The sequence below is a fragment of the Pseudorasbora parva genome, chromosome 2 (assembly GCF_024679245.1).
Source record: "Pseudorasbora parva isolate DD20220531a chromosome 2, ASM2467924v1, whole genome shotgun sequence".
In the NCBI taxonomy this organism is placed as follows: Eukaryota; Metazoa; Chordata; class Actinopteri; order Cypriniformes; family Gobionidae; genus Pseudorasbora; species Pseudorasbora parva.
In genome coordinates this window covers 52,632,095-52,659,113 of record NC_090173.1, presented here as the reverse complement: position 1 = coordinate 52,659,113, position 27,019 = coordinate 52,632,095, and the positions used below count along the sequence as shown (strand labels likewise).

General features: G+C 38.0%; 2 protein-coding genes across 2 annotated transcripts in view; both read right to left on the bottom strand.

Annotated features, from left to right (window-relative positions):
• Positions 1-27,019, bottom strand: part of LOC137046630 (NACHT, LRR and PYD domains-containing protein 12-like) — a 340,026-nt gene that overhangs the window by 86,951 nt on the left and 226,056 nt on the right. The gene's annotated exons all lie outside the window — the stretch shown is intronic.
• On the bottom strand, positions 87-19,991 carry LOC137046725 (protein NLRC3-like). The gene is made up of 3 exons (XM_067424101.1): positions 19,904-19,991; positions 6,663-6,785; positions 87-2,028 (listed from the first exon to the last, which is right to left on the bottom strand). The coding sequence occupies exons 1-3, from the start codon at positions 19,972-19,974 to the stop codon at positions 87-89; spliced, it is 2,136 nt and encodes a 711-aa protein (XP_067280202.1). The 5' UTR covers positions 19,975-19,991.

The following is a 27,019-nucleotide window of genomic DNA, read 5'->3' as shown; positions in this document are numbered from 1 at the left end:
ATTCAAATGTTTTTGTCATTACAGTAGATTTATCAGAGGAAAACCCTATTAGACTACATGGGGGGCATTATGTACATATTTCATACTCACAAAGCCTTTCTGCAGTTTCTCACAGCAGGTAACAGTCTCATTTGACCCTCTTGTGATGATGTGATCTTGTACTTTTTAGGGTCAAACTCATCCATCACCTCCTCTGACATCAGGATCATGTTTGCCAAAGTTGAACATTGTGCAAGAGAAAGACGTTTGTCTTTTGTTCCAGATTGTAAAAATTCCTGCATTTTTTCAACAACAGAATTATCCTTCATCTCAATCAAGCAGTGTGACAGATTCATCCATCTTTCAGGACTGACGTTGTTTTTTTGACCTCGTTTGAGATTGTGGATTATTTTCTTGATGCTCTCTGGGTTGCTCTCTGTGTGAATCAGCACATCCTGTAAGAGTCTCTGATTGGACTCCAGTGAGATGCCATGAAGGAATCGAAGCAAAAGATCCAGGTGTCCATTTTTACTCTTCAAGGCTTTATTCATTGCTCCCTTCAGAAACACATCCAGAGGAACATTTCCACACTGAGTTCTGGACTTCCCTGACAGGAACATTTTCAGAACGTCACTGTTCTTGTGTAAATAGCAGATAAACACATACAGTGCTGCAAAAAACTCCTGAAAGCTCAGATGTACAAAGCTGTAAACCTTCCTGTGATAAATCACAGATTCCTCCCTAAAGATCTCAGTGCAGATCCCAGAATACACTGAGGCGTCAGTGACGTCTATGCCGCTCTCTCTCAGGTCCTCCTCATAAAACATCACATTGCCCTTCATCAGCTGAGTGAAAGCCAGTTCAGCAAGTTTCACAATCACGTCTCTGTTGGACTGCAGGAGTTTCACCGGATCTCTCTCTTCATACTTCTGGTTCCTCATACTAGTTTGAATGAGCAGGAAGTGGATGTACATCTCAGTCAGAGTTTGAGGGATTTCTGCACTGAAATCTTGATTCAGGATGTTTTGAAGCACAGTGGCTGAGATCCAGCAGAAGACGGGTATGTGGCACATGATGTGGAGGCTTCTTGCTCTTCTGATGTGTGAGATGATTCTGCTGGCTTGATGCTCATCACTGATTCTCTTCCTGAAATATTCCTCCTTCTGAGGGTCATTGAATCCCTGAATTTCTGTCACACGGTTGATGTAGTTAGAGGGGATCTGATTGGCTGCTGCTGGTCTGGTGGTGATCCAGAGGAGAGCAGAGAGAAGCAGATCTCCTTTCATGAGGTTTGACATCAACACACCCACTGATGAAGTCTCAGTCACATCATGAACTTTCTCACTGTCTGAAAACATCAGTGTAATTCTGCTTTCATCCAGACCATCAAAGATGAATACAACTGTACATTCATCATAAATCTTTGAGTCCAGATCTTTAAGTTCAGGATGAAAGTCCAGCAGAAGTCTGTGAAGACTGTACTGATGATCTTTAATCAAGTTTAGCTCTCTGAATGGAAGCACAAACATGAAATCTACATCCTGATTGGCTTTTCCCTCGGCCCAGTCCAGAATGAACTTCTGCACAGAGACGGTTTTCCCGATTCCAGCGATGCCTTTAGTAAGAACAGTCTTGATTTTGTCTTTCTTCTCTCTTCTCTTCTCCTCATATCCTAGTTCAGGTGAAGGATTAAAGATGTCATTGCAGTTGATCGGAGTGTCTTGGAGAGTCTTGTAGCTTTTCTCCATCTGTAGAACCTCATGTTCTTCATTCACTCCTTCACTCTCTCCCTCTATGATGTACAGCTGTGTGTAAATCCTGTTCAGGAGCGTCTGATTCTCTTGTAGTTTGATTCCCTCAAATACGCTCTCATATCTGCTCTTCATGCTGGTTTTGTGCTGGTCTTTGACTCTCTGCAGATCATCAAGTACTGGTTGGTGAGAGTCGAGCTGCAGGGCTGCTTCTGTGTCATGAGGACTGATGTGTTTCTGACAGGAGGAGGATGTGCTGAGACAGGACACATCTCTGATCTGCTCAGCTCTCACACCACTGAAAACACATTAAGATGAACAGAGACACAAAACCTTTGTGAAAATAAAGAAAATATTTAAATATGTGTAATAGGAAGATAAAACCACATGTAGAAATAAGTGTTTGCTCTTTCAGACAGATTTCTATCTATCGTGGCCAACTGACTTCCTAAAATAACACATGGAGATCCTCAAGGTTGTGTGTTTCTTTCTGCATTTCCTAATTTCACATTAAATCTCTATTTTACCACAAGTGAGTCATGTGAGAACTCAGAGAAGATTTTGTGTCTAAAGAATATTTCCTTTAGAAATTTAAAAAAAAAAAAAAAAAAAAAAAAAAAAATCACAAGATTTTACACTGGTCACTGATTTCTTGTTATATCTATCATCTGATATCAATCCTGATATTTAAAAGTTGTTTAGTATTCGCTCTCAGTGTCCAGTTTGATCAGTCTTGCAGTTGTGCAATCAACATGTGTGACCCGTTCTGGCAAAATGAGTCGCAATGAGCAGATTTATCAACAAAAAACCTACACTGTAAAACCTAACAGGGAAATTCATTAAATGAAAAGTTCATTTTACTTAATGTTACCAAAAAAGTTAATTAAACTTAACAAATATGTGTAATGTTAACTCAAAAACATATTATTGTAAGCAAACCTCAATCTAAATAAGTTACTAAAACGTTGTAACTCTAATGGTTTAAGTTACAGATATTTATTTAATCTAGTATTTTACATCTATGGCTAATTAAATAACTAAAAGCTGATAAAATAAACAAATAAACAATAGTATATACATTAATCTACCTCATATTAAGCCTACAGTCTTACATTAAGCTCTTTTAAAGTCATTACATTTAGTCATGTCATAAGTATCACCCCAGTGAGTTTCCGAGGCAACAAAAACAGTGCCATTTCCTTCAGTCCAGTCACAGCAGGACGGCTGCGCTACAGTCAAGAAAAACAACAGGTAAGCGTTTCAAACTTATTTATTCATATTTCGCTCATGTTTGAACGTGTTCCGTGTTATTCTCGTACCTCTTTTATGTTTATCGAAGATTAACCAGCTCAGTAATGTTGTGTGTAAAGTTAGCCAGCAAACAATCTAACATTAGGAGCAAACGCGCTATTGCACCAGTGTTATCAACGGTAATGTAAACGTTTGGAGTTAATTATGCTGTTTTACACCGCAGTTTGTCAGCGGGGAATTAAAAAATATATGTTTGTGCTTTCTCACAGTCGGACAGATAAACGCTGGCTTTTGAGACAGCTGGCCATCTTTCCACGTCTCTCGTGCCACAGTGACGGTAACTATGTTAAAGCAAAAGGTAACGTTAATGCAAACTCACGCATTCCTTATTTTACAACCATTTTAAATGTATTGTTAATCGAATTTGAGTTTCCTCTATCATATGTGATGCTAGTTAATTTGACTAAAGCAGCTGAAGCTCCGGGGTGAACAAAGGTGACTTGAGGAGCATTTTAGATCCTGTTTTGCTAATGTTAGATAACATTTTAAGCTGTTATTTGTTCCTCATGACTTTTTCTCATTTGAAACTCACACTAACACATTGTTGCCATGCTTTTAAATCTTTTCAGAGCAAAGACGAAGGTGCAATGGCAGCAACATGGCTACAATACTATGAGTAAGTCGGTTAGAATTAACATTGAACAAATCAATGAGATTTTGTAACGTTACTGTGCAAATGCAAATAACGTTCACACAAATATAAGTTTGTTCTTCAATTTTAATTTTTGAATGAACTGCTATTTTTGCAAACGTAATTATGACCATAAATGTCTTTTAGCACAACTTGTAAGTCTTCTGAAGCAATATGATTTTTTTTTTTAAAGCTTAAAGTCCAAAGTCCAGTCTGTATATCGTTCAAAGTCATGTTGTATTGCTTCAGGAGAATACTGGTCAAGTCTTGAAAGTTGTGGAAATAGTCGGCTTTCCTAATATAAACAGAAACATTTCGTGTGTTATATTTTCACTGGCAGTTATCCTGAAGTTGCCTTGGGTTTGTAAAGGTGTAAGGTAATTGGCAATGCTAGATTTGCAGTGGTTGAAATAAGTCTGGTCATGAATCATAAAAAAAATGCCCATAAATGTTGCTTAATTGTGAGTTAAATTACCCTAATAATTCAAGTGATTCATAAATTACTAACCCTCATATTGTTCCAAACACATAAGAATTTTATTCATCATCAGAATGATTACTTTTTATTTTTGAAATTCTTACATTTGTGTCTGTCCATTGAAAATCTAGTCTTCAAAACTTTTAATTTAGGCTTTCATTCACATATACATTGAGCACAGCAAAAGCTTGTTTGACACATAATAAACCAATCTCAGCTCAAGCTTAAAGGAATCGTTCACTCTGATTTACTCCCCCCTCAAGTCCTCTTAGGTGTAAATGACATTCTTCTTTCAGATGAATACAATCAGAGTTATATTAATACGTGTCCTGGCTCGTCCAAGCTTTATAATGGCAGTGAATGGCAGCCCAAAATTTGTAGCCCAAAAAAGTGCATCCATCCATTTTAAAAGTGCTCCACACGGCTCCGGGGGAATAATAAAGGCCTTCTGAATTAAATCGATGGGTTTGTGTAAGAAAAATATCCTCTCGTGATTCAAAACGCTTGTGCAACGCCCGACGTCATCGTCCCATCATTATGTTTCTTACGCTGCGTCCGCCGTCAACGCTGTGGCAGTTATGCTTTTTTTACGCTATGTCCGACGTCATCGTTGCGCCGGAAACGAGTTATTTTCTTTATAACGCGTTAAATATGGATAATTTTCTTACATAAACCTATCGATTCACTTCAGAAGGACTTTATTAACCCCCCAGAGCCATGTGGATTACTTTTATAATGAATAGATGCACTCTTTTGGCTTCAAATTTTGGGCAGCCATTTACTGCCATTATAATGCTTGGATTAACCAGGACATTTATTAATACAGCTCTGATTGTATTCCTAAATTGAGTTCTCCTAAATGGCAGTAAAAGTTCTTAGCTAAGAGTTTTCTCTTAAAACATATTCACAAAGCAGCTGAGAGCAACTTTTACTAAGGAATAGAGAGAAGTCAGCAGCTTAAGAGTAAGGGCGGGGTTGACCTATAGAGCAGTATTTAAACGCAGCGTACATTCGTCAGCGGCTGTGCTGTGCGGATATTCGCCTTTGCAGTTCCATGCGCTCAAATAATAAATTAATAAATAGAAAAAAGCGGCTAATATGGAGGGGAGGTCTCTCTCATTTTGGCCTGTCAATTCAGAAGACAACCAATGCGCAGCTGTCACTGCAAGTTGACACACACACACACACACACACACACACACACACACACACACACACACACACACACACACACACACACACACACACACACACACACACACACACACACACACACACACACACACACACACACACACACAAAAAACACCTATTGGCCCCAAAGTGCGTCTGCCCACCGGGAAATTGCCCGGTATGCCAGATTACCAGTCCAGCCCTGCGCAAACCCAAGGATCAAGGATTATAATGGGAATATATGATCTTGGGGAGTTTTACCTGCTGATTGTCGTAACCGATCGCGATGCACAGTTTGAATGCTGAACGGAGATGATGACTGACAGCTGCAGCGGAGGGAAGACGAGTTTCCGTCAACTTTAATTTAACGATGGAAATAATAATATCCTTGTCCCACACATTCAGCTATGGAACGGCTTTAGATGACTTTGTACCAGCAAATCATAATATAAGAGTGATCGCTGAAGTATCCTGTGACGATATATATGTCTGATTATCACGACAGGCTGAATCTGAGCAATTGTCTGCCTGTCTGAGTTTTGTCGACAGACGGAGGCGGCGGCCTCGTAATTCTCTATGCAGGAAAAACCCTGTAAACCAACTAAACCTAACCTGCAGTGATCTCGCCAGAACTCTGCCAGGGAAGGCGCAGCGCCGAACTCTGGTCTCAGGGAGAAATGTGTTGTAGTGGCAGATACCACAGACATTAAAAGATGCGCAGCCAGAAGAAACACGGCTCACCTGCGCTCATTGTTCATTGATTTACTTAGCTCATATTGGAATTATTTGACTACTGAACTTAAAGGAGAGTCAAACTGGGTCATTTTTAAACAAACTCAAAGACACTTTAATCAGAAGTCAAATATGTGACCACTGATTGTCAGCTTGGCTGATATTGTTTTATATTGTATTATTATGTTTAATTATACTGTGTATTGTTTAATTTTGTAAAGGCTCACTAGGGACGGACATTGAGAATTAGCTTCGGCTAAAATGTTGTAGTATGTAACGTGTTTATGTGACATACTTGTCCCTATTCAAATAAACAAATAAAAATATTTACTGTTTGGTGGAGACAATCCAGAATTACTGTTGGTGAAACTATAATCAGAGTTTATTAACCAGAGTTTTTTAACACCCCCCCCCCCCAATCCATTCATCAAATGGATGAATTACCGATATACGTTTATTTTTAAATATATGGCATGTTTTCATTTTTTTCATTTTTAATCGATTTCTTTCTATGCATCACAACTTTCACTTGCTACTTGTACTTGTTAAAGAGTTTTAACTTTGTGCGTTCAGTGTTCTTGTGTCTCTCACCCTACATGATACTCACACAGGGTCAAAGGTCACTGCTCCAGCACTGAATTGTGGGTGCTCATGCGTGGGGTTGTTACTCCTTATGGACAAACAGTCGGACACTGGAGAAGCTGCTCTCTTTCTTTTCCTGTCGTTGATACTGAGAAAAAAAAAACAGAAATATTTCAGAATATTTGTCGGCTTCAATAAATTTAAATTATTTGCTAAAATGATTGTCTATATTATGAGACGACGGTTTTCTTAATGATTTTTTTTTTTCAATAACAGAAGGACATGTAAAAGTATTTGGGGTAAAAGGCGCACTTGCTGTTTGGGCTAAAGACACAATAATTACCATGATAATAAACAGACGCTGACTTTGAAGATTAGATTCAGATGTTTAATATTAGTTATTGCATTGGGTTTCCACCTTAGAGATAACCACTATATTTATAATGAAACCATCATATTTAAAATATGACATTAATCATATAATAAAAGAGATATAAATATTAAATCTCCTTCAAATATATATATTTATTTATATTTTATGTTTTTCATTTTCACAAGAAACATTTTAAATGACAGTATATTTATTAAACAAATGCATTTCCTTTATCAAAATAAACAGAAAATAGTGCAAACATTGCTGAATTGATTATTTTAAACAAGTATTTACATATTGACGTATTATCTAAAGCATATTTATTTATAGCTAATGTATTATCTTAACTTGAGCTTCTCTGACTTTTTTTTTTTTTTACTTTTTTCATTGCTTGCTTTCACTTCAGGGGTCCGTTCTTTGTACCTCCTTTAATACACCTGAGATGATTTGACAGATCCCAGATCTTTTAATCCTGATAACTGATCTCTGGCTAATTTGGTTCTTCAAACGAATTTGTGGATTTGATTAAAATATCTGGATTAAGTTATCTGAGATCACTGCTCGTTCTTGTGTTCACTGAAGAGGGCAGATGATCGATACTCGAAACCACGATCAGCAATACAGCGATTGGCTGGCGGCAAGACAACGTAGTGACATCATATAATGCGTATTGATTATTGATTTGGATCGCCAAAGTCACGTGATTTCAGCAGTTTGACACGCGATCCGAATCATGAATCAATATGCTGATTCATAACGGTTCGAAACTGTTTTGAAATCGGCCCATCAATACCGTATTTAAGTTGTTATTTTTTTGTGCACACAAACTATTCTCGTCGCTTCATGAAATGATTGTAGAGCCGCTGTAGTGAGATGGGCTTTGTAACGACGTCTTTAGTGCCTTTATGGGTCTTGAGAGAGGAAATGACATTGGTGTCAATGAAGGCCTTTCTGAGCCATCGGACTTCAACACTAATATCTTCATCTGTGTCTAAAGATGAACGGAGGTCTGATGGGTGTCCAATGACATGAGGATAAGTAATTAATGACAGAATTTAAATTTTGGGGTGAACTAACCCTTTAAGGGTCAAGATTAAATTATCTGCATCTCATGCGCTGCATCAAGCCATCCCATAATATCTGCCATCACTCAAATGAATGCAGGGCTCAGAATAACTCCAGGAAAATTATAAAGTAATTATTACATCATAAATAAATCTCTCCATCAATAAGCTGTGTCTATAGTACTATACACAACATTATTATATTATTACTATTGTATAACTATATACTATTGTATTTTTTATAATTAAAAAATATTTCTGCCCCTGGTTCAATAACAAACTCTTGTAATGAAGTAGCAGTGGTTGGGAGAGATTTTAAGCATCACCTGCACTTAAAAGATGCGATCTAATCCTGTTAACATGAAATAAGCTCCGGCGCAGGTTTGATCTTCCAGACCTGTTGCTATGACGCTGCAATGGGCGTTGGAGTTGACGCTTGACGGAGAGCGTGGCTGAAGCTGTGTGCTGATGCGACCCTCATAGTGACAACAGCCAATCACACGTCTGCTCTAGGGTATTTTCATAGGGTGATCTGATTGGATGATTCCTGTGTTGGCGCTTGAAAAGTTAAGAAATCTTCAACTTTTGCTGCTTGCAACCATAGACAGTAAAAGAAATGGACACAGCGACCCATAAACTTCGGCGGACAAAAGGGAAGTCAATTAGAAGCAGTCACTTCCTGATGGCTGAGCGTACGGCGCAGGCCCAGACTGAGCTTGAGGACGTAGATGTGATGTGAGCAACCTGTCTGACAGCTGTAAGTCTTCTAGTAGTTGTGCAAAGTTAAATCTGAATCTTGCAGAGACGGAGAGTGTGAGCAGGAGCAACTTTTGGTAAGTATTCTGATTACTTATTTTGTTATTTTGCATAGTATTTATTTATTTTAAAAATGAACGCCAGGATCATTTGCCTGCGAGCTTCTCCTCCTATACGGGTCTGTACGGTAATTTCTCTACTGTGCGACAGAGAGTCTCGGGGTTATGACAAAATCATTAGCCTATTTTTACAAAAACAGCTCCTACAGATACAAGGTAATGGAGCATTTTATACACTGTCGTGTTTATTTAGAAATAAACAATGGACAAATGGAGTCTTTAAACGCCTGTCACTGTCAAAGTGACGCCAAAATGAATGGGAGTCAATGGGATGCCAACAGCTGGTGATGGCTTGATTAGCAATGGCCGCTCCAATAAAAGCAGAAGGAGGATTATCCCCTTGCTTGCAACACGAGTGAAGCGGCATGACAGAACCCACAAATTCAGTTCAGCAACGCATTACGTCACACATTAAAAATAAATAGGCTTGTTTCAGATGCAGTTTGCCTCGGCTGAAATGAAGGAAGGAGTGAAAAAAGTACAAGCAAATTGGACAATTCTCTCTTCTCATAGTGGATTAGACACCTGCGAGATCAGTCGCGGATATCGCGGGATTCACAGTTTTAAAATCTAATTTTTAAAAAAGAATCATTCAACATGGTTGTTTAAACCAGTGATTTGGTTGATCCAAAATGAGCTGGTCATCCAAAAATATTTGTAATGATATTCGGGTCACGGTCGGTTGGGTCGTTTGAAATAAAGATGCCAATTAAACCTTTATTTATATAGTACTAGACACAATTTACTATGAAATCCATTGGCAAGGAGGATCCTCTGCGTACCAGCATAAGTGCAGCCAGTGACGCACATTCAGCTCCGCAGGTCGTGTCCGAGGCGAAAAAGAAAGCAGCTCAACAGAGGAATGGATGATTCAACATTATTTCTACACAGCACGAGGAAAGCTAAAAATAAGTTGGCTAATCTTCTGTTTTAGTCCACCACTTATAGCCCTTTCAACCCCTTTTTCTGACACAGGACAAAATGCCCGATTGGTGATTTCCCAACATGCTGAACTGAGCAACGCCATTATACCTTTTTAATAGGCTACCTTTAAACGCATATAGCTCAGTAATATCAGTTTTATGTATTTTCTGAGAGGGATTTTTGTTGGGAAAATTGGGGAGAGACGCACTAGACTGGATAAACACATGCATCATCTTAATTGCTTAAAGGGGTGATGAATTGAGGAATCAACTTTCCCTTGAGCTTTTAATATATAAAATGTCGTGGTAATATAAGAATATCCTGTAAGTTTCAGAGCTGAAACTTCCTTGTTAGTCAAAGAAAAGCTTTTATAGACACCAGGCCCAGAAAACGATCGTGTGCTTCTACTGACGTCAGTGCGCGACGAAACACCGCTTCTACAGCACATCTAATCCAGAGCCCAGCCCACCGACTCATGGAGGGCTGGTGCTAGCTGATCAACAACAATAAACATGCAGAGGAAGATTAAGATATTGCGCTATTCCTGGTTGTGGAAGAGCACAGTCGCTGCATAAGCTTCCTTGGGATCCTAATATTAGGAATGAGTGGTTGAACTTCATTTTTAATCAAGTTCCAGCTCACGTGGGGTAGACATGTTTACTTCCGTTCACTGCGGGATCGTTTGTAAACTAATCTCCGGTCGATGCTGGATTTGGATCCGACAGGAATGGTGCAACACACTTACGTGAGTAAAATGTGTTTTTATATGTAATAGTATTGCATTGTTATAGATCGTTTTGCTTATGTGTACGTGTCTAACAGAGCATAACTTTAGCACGCTGGACACGGATGGGCTATCGCTCGCAAAGCCCGGCAGGCCGATCAATCTCATTATATTCCATTCTTGATATGTGCTATTCTTTCTCCCTCTCGTTGACATCAAAATTAAAAGCCTTCATGTTTTTAAATGAAGTTTCAATGTCAACTGCACCTAAACAATCTCCCAGAGCATATTGATTGTTTGGGACAAATTTAAAAGACAACTGGGTTGGGTTTATCACTTTGACTTTTTTAGTTTTAGGGACAGTTTTAGGAAGACCAAGCACAGGTTTAATATTAATAGAAAATACAAATAAATGCAGTGCAGTACATCAAGGGCAGCAACATTTAAGTTTGGATATGTAACTGATTATGTATCTCATTATGTAACTTTCCCGTTCAAAAATAAGGGTGCCAGTAAGAGGCAAATGAGACTAACTAGTTATCTGGACTACAATACTATCATCTATAAATATATTCAATTTGGATACATATTTTATATAGCCTTCTTATTCTTTAATTTTAACAACTCTTTGTGCAAACATACACACACGTGTGTGTGTGTGTGTGTGTGTGTGTGTGTGTGTGTGTGTGTGTGTGTGTGTGTGTTAGACATGTGTCGATTTTGGATAATGCGATTTATCACGATAATGAATATGCACGATATTGTTATCGTGGGCACTTTAAAATATCGTAAATAATAATTTATTAACAATTTATCATTTTTTTTATAATGCACTCAAGAATAATTTGCCCATCAACCGTATAAATGCTCAACACTGCTGTATTCTGCGTCAAAGGGACACGCGCTCAGATATAAACAAGCCCAACGTGCGTTTGCACATGACTGAACCGGTGAAGGAGACGCGCTGCTGAAGTGCCGCTCAGTGACAGCAGAGGGCGCTGATGAACTGCAGAATTCAGCCGGTTACCCCGGAAACCAGCAAAAAAACAAAAAAGTGTGTAGTTTTTAAAACAGCCATTCGTTTTTGTAATCTCAATGTTGTTCATCACAGCACCAAATACTTAATACTTAAAGACTTAATAGGCTATTTATTTTCAAACTTAAATATTTTTATGTTTTAATCTGGACTACAACATGCCCTAATCATTAGAACTGTTCTGATTATTTGTTATTGTTCAGTAAAACGTTGAGACATACGACTTCATTAGTTAACATGTTAATTCATTATTACTAGGGCTGCACGTTTTCAAGTTTTTCATTAACCGTTAACCGAGGCCCTTAGCGGTTAATACTCGGTTAACCATAGTGTGCGTCAGGGTTATTTTTAGCTTATTAATTTGACGACCACCATGTCCGTAGTGAACGCGCCTATAGAGAGAAATGCACATCATGGATTACATAATCAGAGAGTAGCCTATTTCTTTTCGTTTTAAATTGTTAAAAGACATTTCAAGCTTTCTTAAGATATATTTCATGTCTGTGAGGCGTACGCTGAGTTTCGTTAAATTAGGATGAGATGCGCTCCAGTTCACGAGCAATGCGAGTGGCCACGAGGGCGCCTGCATGATTAGGGCATGTAGTAAAATATGCAGCCGAGAATGATTCACACAGACACAGCGTTTGACTCGCGCGGCTGAGCCTCTCCCGGCAGAGCGTTCAAGCATCTGTGGACTCGTTCCTTCAGCTCTGGCCATCTTGCTTTCAGTCCGCGATTAGCTTTTTTTTGTTTTCTTCATTACAGTTAAAGTAACGTCTGCTTTTCTCTAGTCATTCACAAGTTTCTCACTTCAAACTTTCTTTCTTCTGCTCCGTTATGCACAGCGCGCGCGTCTCCCGCTCTGCTTCTGCCCTAATGCATTATAGTCCAGTGCGACTTATGTTATTTTCCTCTTCATGACGCATTTTTTGACTGATGCGACTTATTCTCCGGAGCGACTTATAGCCTGAAAAATGCGGTAAGCACTGCATTGCAATACTTACATTTTGCCCCGTCACTCTCAATTTTAAAGTGCTCCCACCACGCTCTACTTTTTCTTTGCCCGCTTAGAAACTAAGCTGGTCATGACTTCTTCTTGTGGATATTACAAATGTCTGAGAGCGCTCTGGCGGTCTCTAGTGGTGCAAAAATATATTACAACTAAATTCAAAGCACGTCATTGACTCCACTTAACCGAGCAAAATGTTTCACTCGGTTACGCATTTTTTAACGGTTAACCGGTTAATCGATTAACCATGGACACCCCTAATTATTACCAAACTGACAATGAAAAATACTTATAAAGAATTCATAATTCTATGTTAATTTCTTAGTTACTGTTTAATAACATTAAAATCAAAATAACTTTTTTAATGGACCTAAGATAAAACTAACAATGATCGGTATTTCTTAACTAACATTAACAAAAACATTATACTTTCTGTACCAAATGTAGCTGTTGCTCAATCTTAGTGAATGCATTAAATAATGAGACCTTATTGTAATTTGTAAGCCTACCTGTTGTTCTTTATAGCCTAATTCTTTTGCACTTTAATCTGTTTGAAAATTGTACTTTAACAGTTCTGAAAAAAATCAAGAGACCACTTAACATTGATTTCTCAATGAGGGGTCTCTTAATTTTTTTTCCAGAGCTGTATATATTTTTGGTGCATTATTGTATTTAAACATTCAGTTATTTTTGTTCTTACAAAAATAGTTCTTAAAGCTGTTATGCTATGGCAACACTTTTTTTGCAACTTATTTCAATATCGTGATAATATCGCATATCGTGATAAAACTTCATCAATTAATCGCAACATGAAAAATTGATATCGGCACATGCCTAGTGTGTGTGTGTGCGTGTGTGTGTGCGTGTGTGTGTGTGTGTGTGTGTGTGTGTGTGTGTGTGTGTGTGTGTGTGTGTGTGTGTGTGTTATTGCCAGGGTTGTAGTTTTTTAGGGTGAACCAATATAATATCACATCTAGGGTAGTGATGGGAAGTTTGGTTCTTTTGAACAAACTGGTTCTTTCGGACAGTAAAAAAAACAGATCACCGGTCTCTTACGAAATGACGTCATTTCTATCCCTGAAAGATAAAAACACATTCATAATGTTTTTGTAATCATTACTTATAGTAATAATTGTCATCATCATCTTGGACACGTTTTCTCATTTATGTTTTGCAAAAGCACTCAATACAGCCACTGTCGTGCAAACACTGATGTTTTACACAGATTAAATAAACTGACATTGACATAACAAACTTACACAAATCCTCGGTCCACCTGTGCTCATATTATCAACATCAGCTGTCCGAGAGAAACAGCATCTGTCCCACTCCGAGAGAAACAGTTCGGTTCAAGACAACGCTAACACGCATGCTTAGTATCTCAGCTCATCGTTACTCAGAATCGAACATGTCCGAAAGATCGAACATGTCCGATAGAAATGGTTCTCGATTCTGTACAGGTAATCCGAGAACCGCTGCAACCCGGTCCTGACTCGAGAAACGCTGTAGCAGAATGTGTACTGAGCTACGAACTGCTGCAAGCTGAATATGTAGTCTGATTTCGAAACTACTGTTTTGATTACATGTTAAAGGTGTCATGAACTGGCTTTTTAAAAATGTTATACTGTTGTCTGAGGTCAACTAATGACGTTTGTGTGGTTTTTTATATTTAAAAACATCATAACTAATAAGTAATAGGCTATTTTCTACACTGGTTTTGAGGATCTCTCCAAAACGCTGGGTTTTGGTGGGCGTGACGCACTGGAGACTTGGAAGTAAACGCCCATGGCTAGGATTGGATAAGATTTGCATATTTAATGAGCTTCACGAGGGAGAAGAGAGATTGACGGAGAAGCGGCAACCGGAATGATTGTCTCGATCACAGGGCTCGTAAATGTATTTATCAAACAAACACAATGATTTATTTCTCATCGACCCACGATTGATTGGACTATTATACTACACATAGCCCGCAAGATCAGACGATATAAGCGAGAACCGCGCACACACACACACACACACACACACACAAACACACACACACACACACGTGCGCACGCTGCCCTTCAAATGTCAACTTGAGAGACAGACAACCGATCAAGAAAGGAATATAATGAGATCTATAGCAATCAGTGATGCCAGTAACACGTTACTTAATAACTAGGGCTGTGTATTGCCAAGAATCTGGCGATACAATACGTATCACGATACAGGGGTTACGATACGATATATTGCAATGTATTGCGATATTGTAAGAGAGGCAATATATTGCAATATATTGCGATATTGTAAGAGAGGCAATATATTGCGATATTTCTTTTTGTGTGTTTTTGTTTTTTATAATTTAAAAGAATAAAGAACACAACCATAAGCCTAAAACACGAGACAAAGTATTTTATTTAATTAATACAGTATCATTTATAACACTAATCATATGCAATGTGCAATCTAAATTAAGGGAAATGTAAAGTGACTGCAGGATTCTTTGTGTATATGTTTTAAAGGTTCACAGTATAGCAGTGGCTATTTAACAACAGAAAGTGCAGTCCATTTCATGACTGAATGACTGTTTTATATTTAACACAGTAGCCCCGATCACACAGAACGTGTTTTTGCAGCGAGAAGCCTTTTTTGAATGGATTTCGGTTGGCAGAGAGCGTTATGCGCGCTGCTTATGCGCCCTGGGCGCCTCGCGTTTCTGAAGGAGCGCTCCGAGCGCATGAAGTGGAAAAAAAGTCAACTCTGAGCGGAAAAGCATGCAACATCATCGCGCTTATGTTCTGTTGTCCAATCGAATGAATGAAGCGGCGGACCTTCCGTTGTGTTGACCGTTACATTGATTTGACTGACAGTACAGGTGATTCGGGGGTTGCCTAGAAACATTGAAGTGCACTGCTCATTTTTGAATGAGAAAACGCCGACCAAAAAAGGGAGTGCAGTGCGCCTCGCGTTTTCGAACCTGAAAAACGCGTTCTGTGTGATCGGACCCTAAAGCTGTTTTCTATAAAGCAGTCTATTGTATAAAGTGCTGTTTCAAGTAACGTTACTGAGCTGCAGAGCTGGTGCATCCATATCCACATCGCTATTATCTTTCGTTCTCCTGCCACCGCTGTCAGTTTTGGCGTGTGTTTATTTTGTTACTGAGAGGAAAACGTGCAGGACATTTTATCGAAACGCTTCTCAGCAGCGCGGGTGACATCAGGATGTTAAGCGAGCTCTCTGTTTCAATGTGTTTCCCGAGTATTAGATTATAACTTGGCCTATTTTGCAAACAAAATGATTCTTGTCGATTTCCTTAGTGGCTTCTTTATAGCTGAAGCCAACATGAGTCCACACTTCAGCTCTGTATACTGCAAGAGCGGAATAATTCTATCGTCTTGAGAGCTGGGTTTGCTAATGTAAACACTAGCACTTTCACCTTGCGCTTCTCCGGCTCCGCGTCAGTTATACGTTCTGAGATAACACTGCCATCTAGCGGTTGGGTGTTATACAGTCTGTGGTTTAAACCGAACACAAAGCCACGAATCTTGGATGTAAATAAATAAATATATAAATATCGATACAGCGTTTTTGAGAATCGATACAATATCGCCAAACATAATATCGCGATATTCACGTGTATCGATATTTTCTTACACCCCTATTAATAACGCGTTACTCTAATCTGACCACTTTTTTTAGTAACGAGTAATCTAACGCGTTACAATTTCCAAACTAGTAATCAGATTAAAATGACTTATCCAAGTCACTGTGCGTTACTATTTTTGTAATTCTCATTAATAAAAACATATTTTTGCTTTCTTCTTGCGTCTTGGGGAATGAAGTTACGTGTGCGACAAGTCACGTTTTCAGCACGAGGACAGTTCACATCACGTGTAATATATCACTCAGTGACACAAACGTAAACAACAATGGAGGGAGTAGAGAGGTGCACGTTTTCCAGCTGGAAATACAGTCACTATTTTGAGTTTGTGTCAGCTAAGGATGGCAATGCTAAGGTTCATTGTACACTCTACTCTGTGCTGATAGCAATAAAGTGTTATCTAGCTACAAAAACACAACATCAAATAGGTCCCTACCACCCAAACAACAAAAGCTGGACTTCAGTGCAAAACCTGTAAGTGGGGGAGAGTTGAAGTTTGGTGAGGCAGTATGTTGTAGAGGAAATGCTGCCCTTAAACACAGCTGACTCACCCTCATTTCGTGCCATAATAAACAAGATCCCTATACTGTCAATGACAAGCTCCAGTGATGAAGGGTAATCTGAAGGCTGCGCTGAATGAGGTCGACTTTGTGTCAACTACCGCAGATATTTGGACCGCTAACAACAGAAGTTTTATGGGAGTAACGCTCCACTGGATCAGTAGATCCACATTAGAGCGCAACAAGGCAGCATTAGCATGTAGGAGAATTCGTGATAGACACATGTATGATGTTATTGGTGCAGAAATCGAAAACATTTACTCTTCATTTGGACTACTCAACAAAGTATTTGCAACAGTGACTGATAATGGATCCAACTTTGTCAAGGCGTTTAAAGTTTATCAGCCTGTCACAGAGTCCAATGATGAGATGGAGGAGGGAGAGCCCTGCCCCACATATGAATGTCACTTTTTTAGATCTGTCAGAAAGTGATAGCCAGCTGTCTCTTCCCCCGCACCACAGGTGTGCTTCACACACCATCAACTTAATTTCCACAAATGATGTGGAGAAATATTTAACTTCCAATGCAGAGTGCATGGCTGTGTATAGGAGCAGCACAGCAAAATGCACAGCTCTTTGGACCAAATCAAGATCTACCCTTGCATCAGAAACAGTGGAGGAAGTCAGCAAAATAAAGCTCCTGGTACCAAGATCCACAAGGTGGAATTATCTTTTTGATGCTATAAAGAGAATTGCAGAAATCCCCATGATCCCCAGAAATCCCCATTAGCTGAATACTCTGTGCACCAAGTTGGAAGTTAAATGCTTCAAAGACAAAGAGTACCAGTTCCTCCTCCACCGCCATGAAGCCTCTGACTGCAGCACTGCACATTTTACAAGGTGACTGTCCTTATGGGACTTTACTGCCCACACTTGAAGTGTTGATGCAGAAGACCCTGGCTGTGAAAGATGCCCTCTCCAGGATGACAGGCCTTCCAGATGCCATAGTGCAGGTATGTTACATCTGTTAAGCTAGTTAAAATTTCTTGCATCACACTATTCATGATCATGGAACAGAATATTCATTATTACTGCAAAATGAGATTTAAACAAATACAAATGTGAGTATGTAACCTTAAAACAAAATTAAATCCATAATATTGATCCCACATTAGGCATGGTTTGGCATGGTTAGATTATTAAATAGTAAGTTTTGCCACTACAGTGTTAACAGTTAAATATGTCAAGTCAAGTCTTGATATTATATATATATTTTTTTTATGTTTTATGTTAATTGAATTCAAGAAAGACATTAAGACATTAGAAAGGCATTATTTTAAGAAAATCTTTTTTCAGAAAATAGTTCTGAAGTTCAACTTAAAATGTCAGGAGATACATTGTTTACATTACTGTTAAAAATGCACTTCCAATAGGGCTGGGCGATATGGCCCAAAAAAAATATCACGATATCATTTTCCATATCATTTGATATCGATAAATATCACGATAAATGTAAAATCTTTATTTCTTCACAGTTTAAAGGCATATTTTTGCTCCTGAGTGAAAGATGTAGAAAACAGACAGCTGTGGTTTTAAACTATCCTTTATTGTCAAAACATGACAAACACTTCCCAAACAGGTCAACAATTTATTAAAACTAAGGTAGATTTATTTATTAAAATCTTAATTGTGATCAGCATTTTTTTACTCTACACTGTATATCAATAATATCATTACTTATTGTGTAAGTAAAACATTAAAAATGCAAACGGGCAAAAACAAAATGGTTTTTGTTTTGCATCTTTCTTTTGTTGTGCATCTCTGTGCATCTCTCTCTCTCTCTCTCTCTCTCTCTCTCTCTCTCTCTGACACACACACAAACACGTGCGCACGCATCTCACCGACGCACACACACACACACACACACACACACACACACACACGTGCGTGCATCTCACCGACACACACACGCGCGCGCGCATGCGACACACCTCAAAGTTCAGTATTTGTGGATCTCCAGTAAGGGCTGTCTAGTCTATTTTATTCATTTTAAACATCGGATGACATTATTTCTCTTTTGATACAGGCGATGCTGAGTCATTAATACATAACTAAAGACAAACAATTATGATAGTGATCATGTACAAGTCCGATGTTTTAGTGATTATAGTTTGTTATAACAAGCGTTAGCTTGTTGTATGTCACCCACCGCAACTAACAAGGTGATAAGCCTGTGTGTGAATGTAGTTAATGTAGCTTTACCTCTGTGTTGGGCTCAATGTAATATGGAAGAACTTAGAAGAAGCACGATCATTTAATAATGAAATTCCGTGTGGTAAACGTGAACCTATGATAAGCATGCAGTCCACGTACGTCGCTGTTTTATGTCGGATGGGATCACCAAAATATCTCCAAACAACCGAGGTTGAGCGAATTAACTTGTCAATGATATCTGTGCAAATTCAGCACTGACCGGAAATTTGTTTACAAACGACTCCGCAGTGAAATGAACATGTGTTCCCCACGTGAGCTGGAACTTCATTAAAAATAAAGTTCAACCACTCATTCCTAATATTAGGATGCGAAGGAAGCTTATGCAGCGACTGTGCTCTTCCACAACCAGGAATAGCGCAATATCTTAATCTTCCTCGGCATGTTTATTGTTGTTGACCAGCTAGCACGAGGACTCTGTAAGTCTTTTATGGCACTTTTTTATAACCTAGATGCCAGTTAAGGTGTCTTTTCCTTGCTTTACTTAAGAAAAAAGCCATGTGTTGACTTTGAAACAAGAGTATATTTTAAATTATATGCATCTGTGGTGATGTTAACAGATTTTTGCGCCAGTACATGTTTATTTTAATGCGAACAATGTTCTATCACTTTACTGCAGCAGTGCAGCACAGCAAAAAATAGACTCGGTACGAAAACGATCATCGCACTGCTGCAGATGCAATGCTCCTGGAACGGACTGACGGACAGCATCCTCGTGCAGTGTGAACTCTGTAATCCATTAACATGGGTACGGAAAAAAATATGCACCGCATACACACTGCAGACGGAGTATGTGTGAAACAGGCGTAACAGAATCTGGGCCAGCCCTAAACAACATGATACTCACACAGGGTCAAAGGTCACAGCAGCTCCATCACTGAACGCAGGAGGCAGAAACATGGAGTTGTTACTCTTCATAGACACACAGCTGGACACTGAAGATGGTCTATCACTGAACGCAGGAGGCAGAAACATAGAGTTGTTACTCTTCATGGACACACAGCTGGACACTGAAGATGGTCCATCACTGAACCCAGGAGGCAGAAACATAGAGTTGTTACTCTTCATAGACACACAGCTGGACACTGAAGATGGTCCATCACTGAACCCAGGAGGCAGAAACATAGAGTTGTTACTCTTCATAGACACACAGCTGGACACTGAAGATGGTCTATCACTGAACGCAGGAGGCAGAAACATGGAGATGTTACTCTTCATGGACACACAGCTGGACACTGAAGATGGTCTATCACTGAACCCAGGAGGCAGAAACATAGAGTTGTTACTCTTCATGGACACACAGCTGGACACTGAAGATGGTCCATCACTGAACGCAGGAGGCAGAAACATGGAGATGTTACTCTTCATGGACACACAGCTGGACACTGAAGATGGTCTATCACTGAACCCAGGAGGCAGAAACATAGAGTTGTTACTCTTCATAGACACACAGCTGGACACTGAAGATGGTCTATCACTGAACGCAGGAGGCAGAAACATGGAGTTGTTACTCTTCATGGACACACAGCTGGACACTGAAGATGGTCCATCACTGAACGCAGGAGGCAGAAACATAGAGTTGTTACTCTTCATGGACACACAGCTGGACACTGAAGATGGTCTATCACTGAACGCAGGAGGCAGAAACATAGAGTTGTTACTCTTCATGGACACACAGCTGGACACTGAAGATGGTCCATCACTGAACGCAGGAGGCAGAAACATAGAGTTGTTACTCTTCATGGACACACAGCTGGACACTGAAGATGGTCTATCACTGAACGCAGGAGGCAGAAACATGGAGTTGTTACTCTTCATGGACACACAGCTGGACACTGAAGATGGTCCATCACTGAACCCAGGAGGCAGAAACATAGAGTTGTTACTCTTCATAGACACACAGCTGGACACTGAAGATGGTCTATCACTGAACGCAGGAGGCAGAAACATGGAGTTGTTACTCTTCATGGACACACAGCTGGACACTGAAGATGGTCCATCACTGAACGCAGGAGGCAGAAACATAGAGTTGTTACTCTTCATGGACACACAGCTGGACACTGAAGATGGTCCATCACTGAACGCAGGAGGCAGAAACATGGAGTTGTTACTCTTCATAGACACACAGCTGGACACTGAAGATGGTCCATCACTGAACGCAGGAGGCAGAAACATGGAGTTGTTACTCTTCATGGACACACAGCTGGACACTGAAGATGGTCCATCACTGAACGCAGGAGGCAGAAACATGGAGTTGTTACTCTTCATGGACACACAGCTGGACACTGGAGATGCTGCTCTCTGAGTGTGAACAATCGCCTCCTCCTCCTCTCTCTCCTCACACACACTCATTTTAGAGGTACGGTTCTCCTCCTCTCTCTCCTCACACACACTCATTTTACAGGAAGTTTGCTCCTCCTCGATGTGAGACTTGATTTCAAGCCTGTATGTGGACACAGAAAACATACAGAATACACAACTGCATTTTGAAACATTTTATTTAAAATGTCATTTAATTCAGTTTAACACATTAACAGTTTTTCTCCAGTTACTGTAAATAATGTTGGTTTGTAGATCATGTAGGCCACATTTTCAATCGCAGGTCGCTGTATTCATCTTTACTTTAATGACACTGCTGAACTCTTGCTAGTGTTTTTCACACTTTTCCGATTAAGCAAACATGTTATTTTTATGTTTATGTGGTTATCCTGACACTGAAGATTCACTTCCTTTCCCCAGACTTACTGCGTCACACACACTACACAATAGATTATTAAATATGGTTTAAAGTCAACCAAAGTCCAACATCGTTTCAATATTAACATTTATATTAACATTATTACTAAAATTCTCCAAATTAAAGAAGGAAAAAGTGTACATTTAACCATTTTCGGCCATGAGTGTTACCTTTGACGTAAAGTACGTTAGGCCATCACGAAAGTAACTTTATCAAGTGTTGTGTTCTTCATACGGTCTGTTTAAACGCGAATACTCTACCGATACAGCTATGAAGAAAAATCAACTTAGTCAACTTACTGTCACATGTGGAGCAATTGATGATTTTGTATCTTCCGAGATAATTTTCAGAGGCATTTTTTATTTTTTTGATCCACGACTGCTTTCGGTTTAATTCTTCTTCTTCTTCTTGTATTGTTTAATGGCGGTTGACAATCCAACTTATGGTGTATTACCGCCACCAACTGGACTGGAGTGTGAAGCATCAAACAGGGACTTAAATAACAAAAAAACAAAAAAAAAGTTATTAAATAAATAATATTTATGCCATATATAAATTTTAAATTCTGCTATCCAATCCTGTTTTTTTGAGATAACTAAGTATTTCCTCTGTATCCTTGATTCTCCTGAAGCACAACTTAATAGATTTGATATACTGAAATTTACTAATCCTAAATCTTTCAATTTATTAATAAACTCTTCTCTTTCCCTGCTAAATGCTACACAATGTAAAAGTACATGTTCAATAGTCTCTACTTCACTGCATGAGGTACACAATCCAGTTTGGTGTTTCCCTATTATAAACAATGAATGATTTAATCCAGAATGTCCTATTCGGAGTCGTGAAATGATGATATCTTCTTTCCTACTATTAAAACACTCTTTCCCTTTGCCAACTCGTTTTTGAATATTGTAAAGATGTATGCCTTTTATTTCCCTGTCCCACTCTTCTTGCCACTTTTTATTCATGTATTCTTTAATTCTTCCTTTTATTTCAACTCTACTTAGTGGAATTTGTACTTCAATATTCTTATGTTGTAATGCCTGTTTTGCCAGTTTGTCAACTATTTCCTTCCCATGTACTCCCACATGTGCAGGTACCCATATGAACTTCAGGACTATACCCATTTCCTGTATTCTTAGTAAATGTATTAGAATCTCAAATATTAATTCTGTTCTAGTTGTTGACTGCCCAGATATTAAACTATTTAATGCTGACAGAGAGTCTGAACAAATATTGGCTTTACATCCTCCACCCATTGAATCGCCAATAGAATTGCTATCAACTCAGTTGTAAAAACAGATGCATAATTAGTTATTCTTTTCTGAATGTTGACCTGGAATCTCTGAATGTATACAGCTGCCGCTGTGTATCCTGTTGTAGGATCCTTTGACCCATCTGTTTATATATGGAGCATTGAGGAGCATGCTTGTTCCAAATACTCTTTTACAACAACCTCCTTAGGTATGGATTTTTCATTCTTGAGTTTATATTGAAGACAAAAATCGACTTGAGGTGTAGGAAGCAACCAAGGAGGAATATTTGAAATAGGGACTAACTGGAATGTCAAAGCATCTTTGTTTGCTGTCCAACCAAAACTAATACTATCATTTCCATACTCCCAGCACTCTTTTAATATTTCTTTGAATAAGTGTGTCTCTGAATGCCCTTTAATATTAATCCAATAATTCATTGATAATTTCAATTACATATATGTATGGGCATTTCTCCTGCCTCAACCTGTAACGCTGCTATAGGAGATGTTCTAAAAGCCCCACAACATATTCTTAATGATTGTGCCTGAATTGATTCAACTTTTTTAATAAGCGATTTTGATGCAGATCCATAAATAATACATCCATAATCGATTACTGACCTGATCAAGGCACAATATTGTATCGACTTTCGACCAGCTCCCCATTCCATCCCTGATAAACATCTTAATACATGAATACCCTTTTTGCATTTTTCTAACAATTTCTGTACATGTGTATTAAAATTCAATCTAGAATCCATCCATATCCCTAAATATCTAATAACTTTAACTTGTTCCAGAACCTAATCATACAGCTTCACTTTTATTTCAGGGATATTATTTCTCTTCGTAAAGCAGACTAGTTGGGTTTTAGCAATTGATAATCTAAAACTCCATTTATTGGCCCATTTTTCCACGTCATTAACCTCTGTTTGAATGATTTGTGTTACATATGATACATTTCTCCCCCTCTTCCATATTGCTCCATCATCAGCATAAAGAGATCTTCCTATATCTAATTTGACATTTTGAAATACATCATTTATCATTATATTAAACAATATTGGACTGCACACACTTCCTTGTGGAGTACCATTATCTATTCGATATATTCTAGAACATGATGTTCCAACCCTTACCTGGACTGTTCTATTCAGCAAAAAAATTTTTGCCCAGTTAAACATTCTTCCTTCTATCCCTAATTGTTCTAACTTTATTAATAGCCCTTCCTTCCAAAGCATGTCATAAGCTTTTTCAATGTCAAAAAATATACCTATTACCACCTCCTTATTGACTTGAGCCTTTCTTATATCCGTCTCTAAACATATGACAGCATCCAAAGTACTGCGTCCTTTCCGAAATCCACTTTAATGAGGTGAAATAATTCCTTTCCTTTCTAATAAATAGCTCAATCTGAACACAATCATACGTTCCATTATTTTACACAAACTCGACGTTAACGCTATAGGTCTATCATTTGTAGCATTATGCTTGTTCTTAGCTGGCTTTAATATAGGAATAATAACCCCATGTTTCCACGATATAGGAAGTCTCCCTGTTCTCCAGACTTTATTAAAAAGACGCAATATATAATTCAAAGACACATCAGATACATTTTGTATCATCGTATAGCATATCTCATCCTTTCCTGGTGATGTTTGCTTAACTCCCCCAACTGCTCTCTTTAACTCATACAATGAAAATTCCACATCAAAATTATCATTGGACGTCTCTTTCTCCATCATAATATTTGGATGTTCCTTTATACTTTGCTCTCTATTTATTTTCATTTCTTCTGATATGTCATCATTACTGTGTACCTTAACAAACACCTCTGCTAACATTTCTGCCTTTTCTACATTAGTCACAGCAATTCTATCCTCATTATTCAAAACAGGTAGACCAAAGTTTCTTTTTAAACCCCCCATCTTTCTGATCATACCCATACTTCACTGACATCTACTTTCTCCCCTATAGAATCACAATAGCTTCTCCAGTAATTCTTTTTAGCAGCTCTTATAACCCTTCTCACATTGGCTTGTGTTTTTTTATATAGAATTAGGTCATCAAATTTATACTTCTTTCTAACCTTTTTAAAAGCCTTATTTCTAGCTTTAATTGCTTCACTACATAACTCGGTCCACCATGGAACTGACTTATTTCTTTTTATTCCTTTGCTTCTACCAAGAATTTGTTCAGCTGTACTATACAGAATTTGACATCATTTCTCATTATGCATTTCTACACTGTCCAATTCCTCATTAAAAAACAACTTTTGTAACTTTACTTCACTAACATATTTAAATGCCTCCCAATTTGCTTTTTTAAATTTCCATCTACACATCTTATCCTCTATAATTTCACTAACCTCCACTCCTATTTTACAACTAATAGCATAATGATCACTTCCTATTGTAGAGTCCTCCCAAACATCCCAATCTCACATCCCTGCTAAACATTCTGACACCAGTGTTAAATCTATATGTGAGCAAATACCCCGAGTTACATCAATTCTTTTAGCTCTACCATCATTCATGCATACCAAACCCTTTAAATCCATCATTTCTTCTATTACTTTACCATTGTGATCAGTATTACCACTTCCCCATAAAGTATTATATGCATTAAAATCCCCACACCATATTACTTTTTTAATCCCCATATCGATTATGTTTCCTAACACTTCAATACTTAACCTATTGCAAGGATTATAAAAATTAATTACTTTAACACTATGTTTCCTTAAAAATATCTCTACTGTAATTGATTCATATTCTTCATTTATTTCTAATATTCTATATGTAATTTCATTTTTAATAAATGTTGCCACCCCTCCACCATTACCTGTCTGTCTATCCCTTCTAATGCCTGTATATCCTTGCATCACAAAGTCTAAATGAGGTTTCAGCCAGCCCAGCTAGAAATTTTTTGTTATCAGAATGTTCTGAGAACATTACCATGTATTGTTCTATAAATGTTTTCAGCGGGTAGTTTTATTTTTGTTCCCAGAATGTTCTTTTCAAAGTTAGGAGAACATTCTTCTAAAAACATTGTAAAAATGTTTTAGTGGTAACATTCTTATAACATTATTCCCTAACGTTTTTATAAAGTTTTCAGCGGGTAGTTTTATTTTTGTTCCCAGAATGTTCTTTTCAAAGTTAGGAGAACATTCTTCTAAAAACATAGTAAAAATGTTTTAGTGGTAACATTCTTATAAAATTATTCCCTAACGTTTTTATAAAGTTTTCAGCGGGTAGTTTTATTTTTGTTCCCAGAATGTTCTTTTCAAAGTTAGGAGAACATTCTTCTAAAAACATTGTAAAAATGTTTTAGTGGTAACATTCTTATAAAATTATTCCCTAACGTTTTTATAAAGTTTTATGTTGTATGTTTTATTTTTGTTCTTAGAATGTTCTTTTGAAAGTTAGGATAACATTCTATAAAAACATTATAAATGTTTTGTGATATTCCTTAAATGTTTACAAATAAAAATTTTAGAACATTATCCTCTAACATTTTATAAAGTGGTAAATGTTATTGTACTTCACACAATGTTCTCCTAAGAGGTGTGATAATGTTCTATAAAATGGTTTGGGAATATCCTTGTTAAAATGTTAAGTGATAATATTTTTAGAACATTGTCTACCCCAAAGTCTTAAAACGTTTCTAGAATGTTCTCCTAAAAGATACAATAATGTACTTTACAAACAAATTTTTTGTGATAACATTGTTGGAACATTATGCCCTAACATTGTTATAAAGTTTTTTTTTTTCTAGTTTGTTAAATGTTACCAGACAAAAGGGGATTTTATGTAGAGTCGAACTTCATGCTTTCATGCTTTCTGTAACATTTTAAACTTTATTATCTTTAAAGGAACACTCCCACCGTTTTTAGAAATAAGGCTTATTGAACTTCTTTCCTACATTTAGATATGTGGGCAAATGCATTTGTCTCAGTGCATGCATTGTTT

Bases quoted from the DNA above. Each gene is read 5' to 3' on its own strand.
- LOC137046725 (XM_067424101.1), bottom strand. From the start codon at position 19,974: ATGAAGAGTAACAACTCCATGTTTCTGCCTCCTGCGTTCAGTGATGGA. The intron at 6,786-19,903 runs GTGAGTATCATG...TTTTTTTCTCAG, and splicing joins GCTGTGACCTTTGACCCTGT to TATCAACGACAGGAAAAGAA. The intron at 2,029-6,662 runs GTGAGTATCATG...ATGTGTTTTCAG, and splicing joins GCAGTGACCTTTGACCCTGT to TGGTGTGAGAGCTGAGCAGA.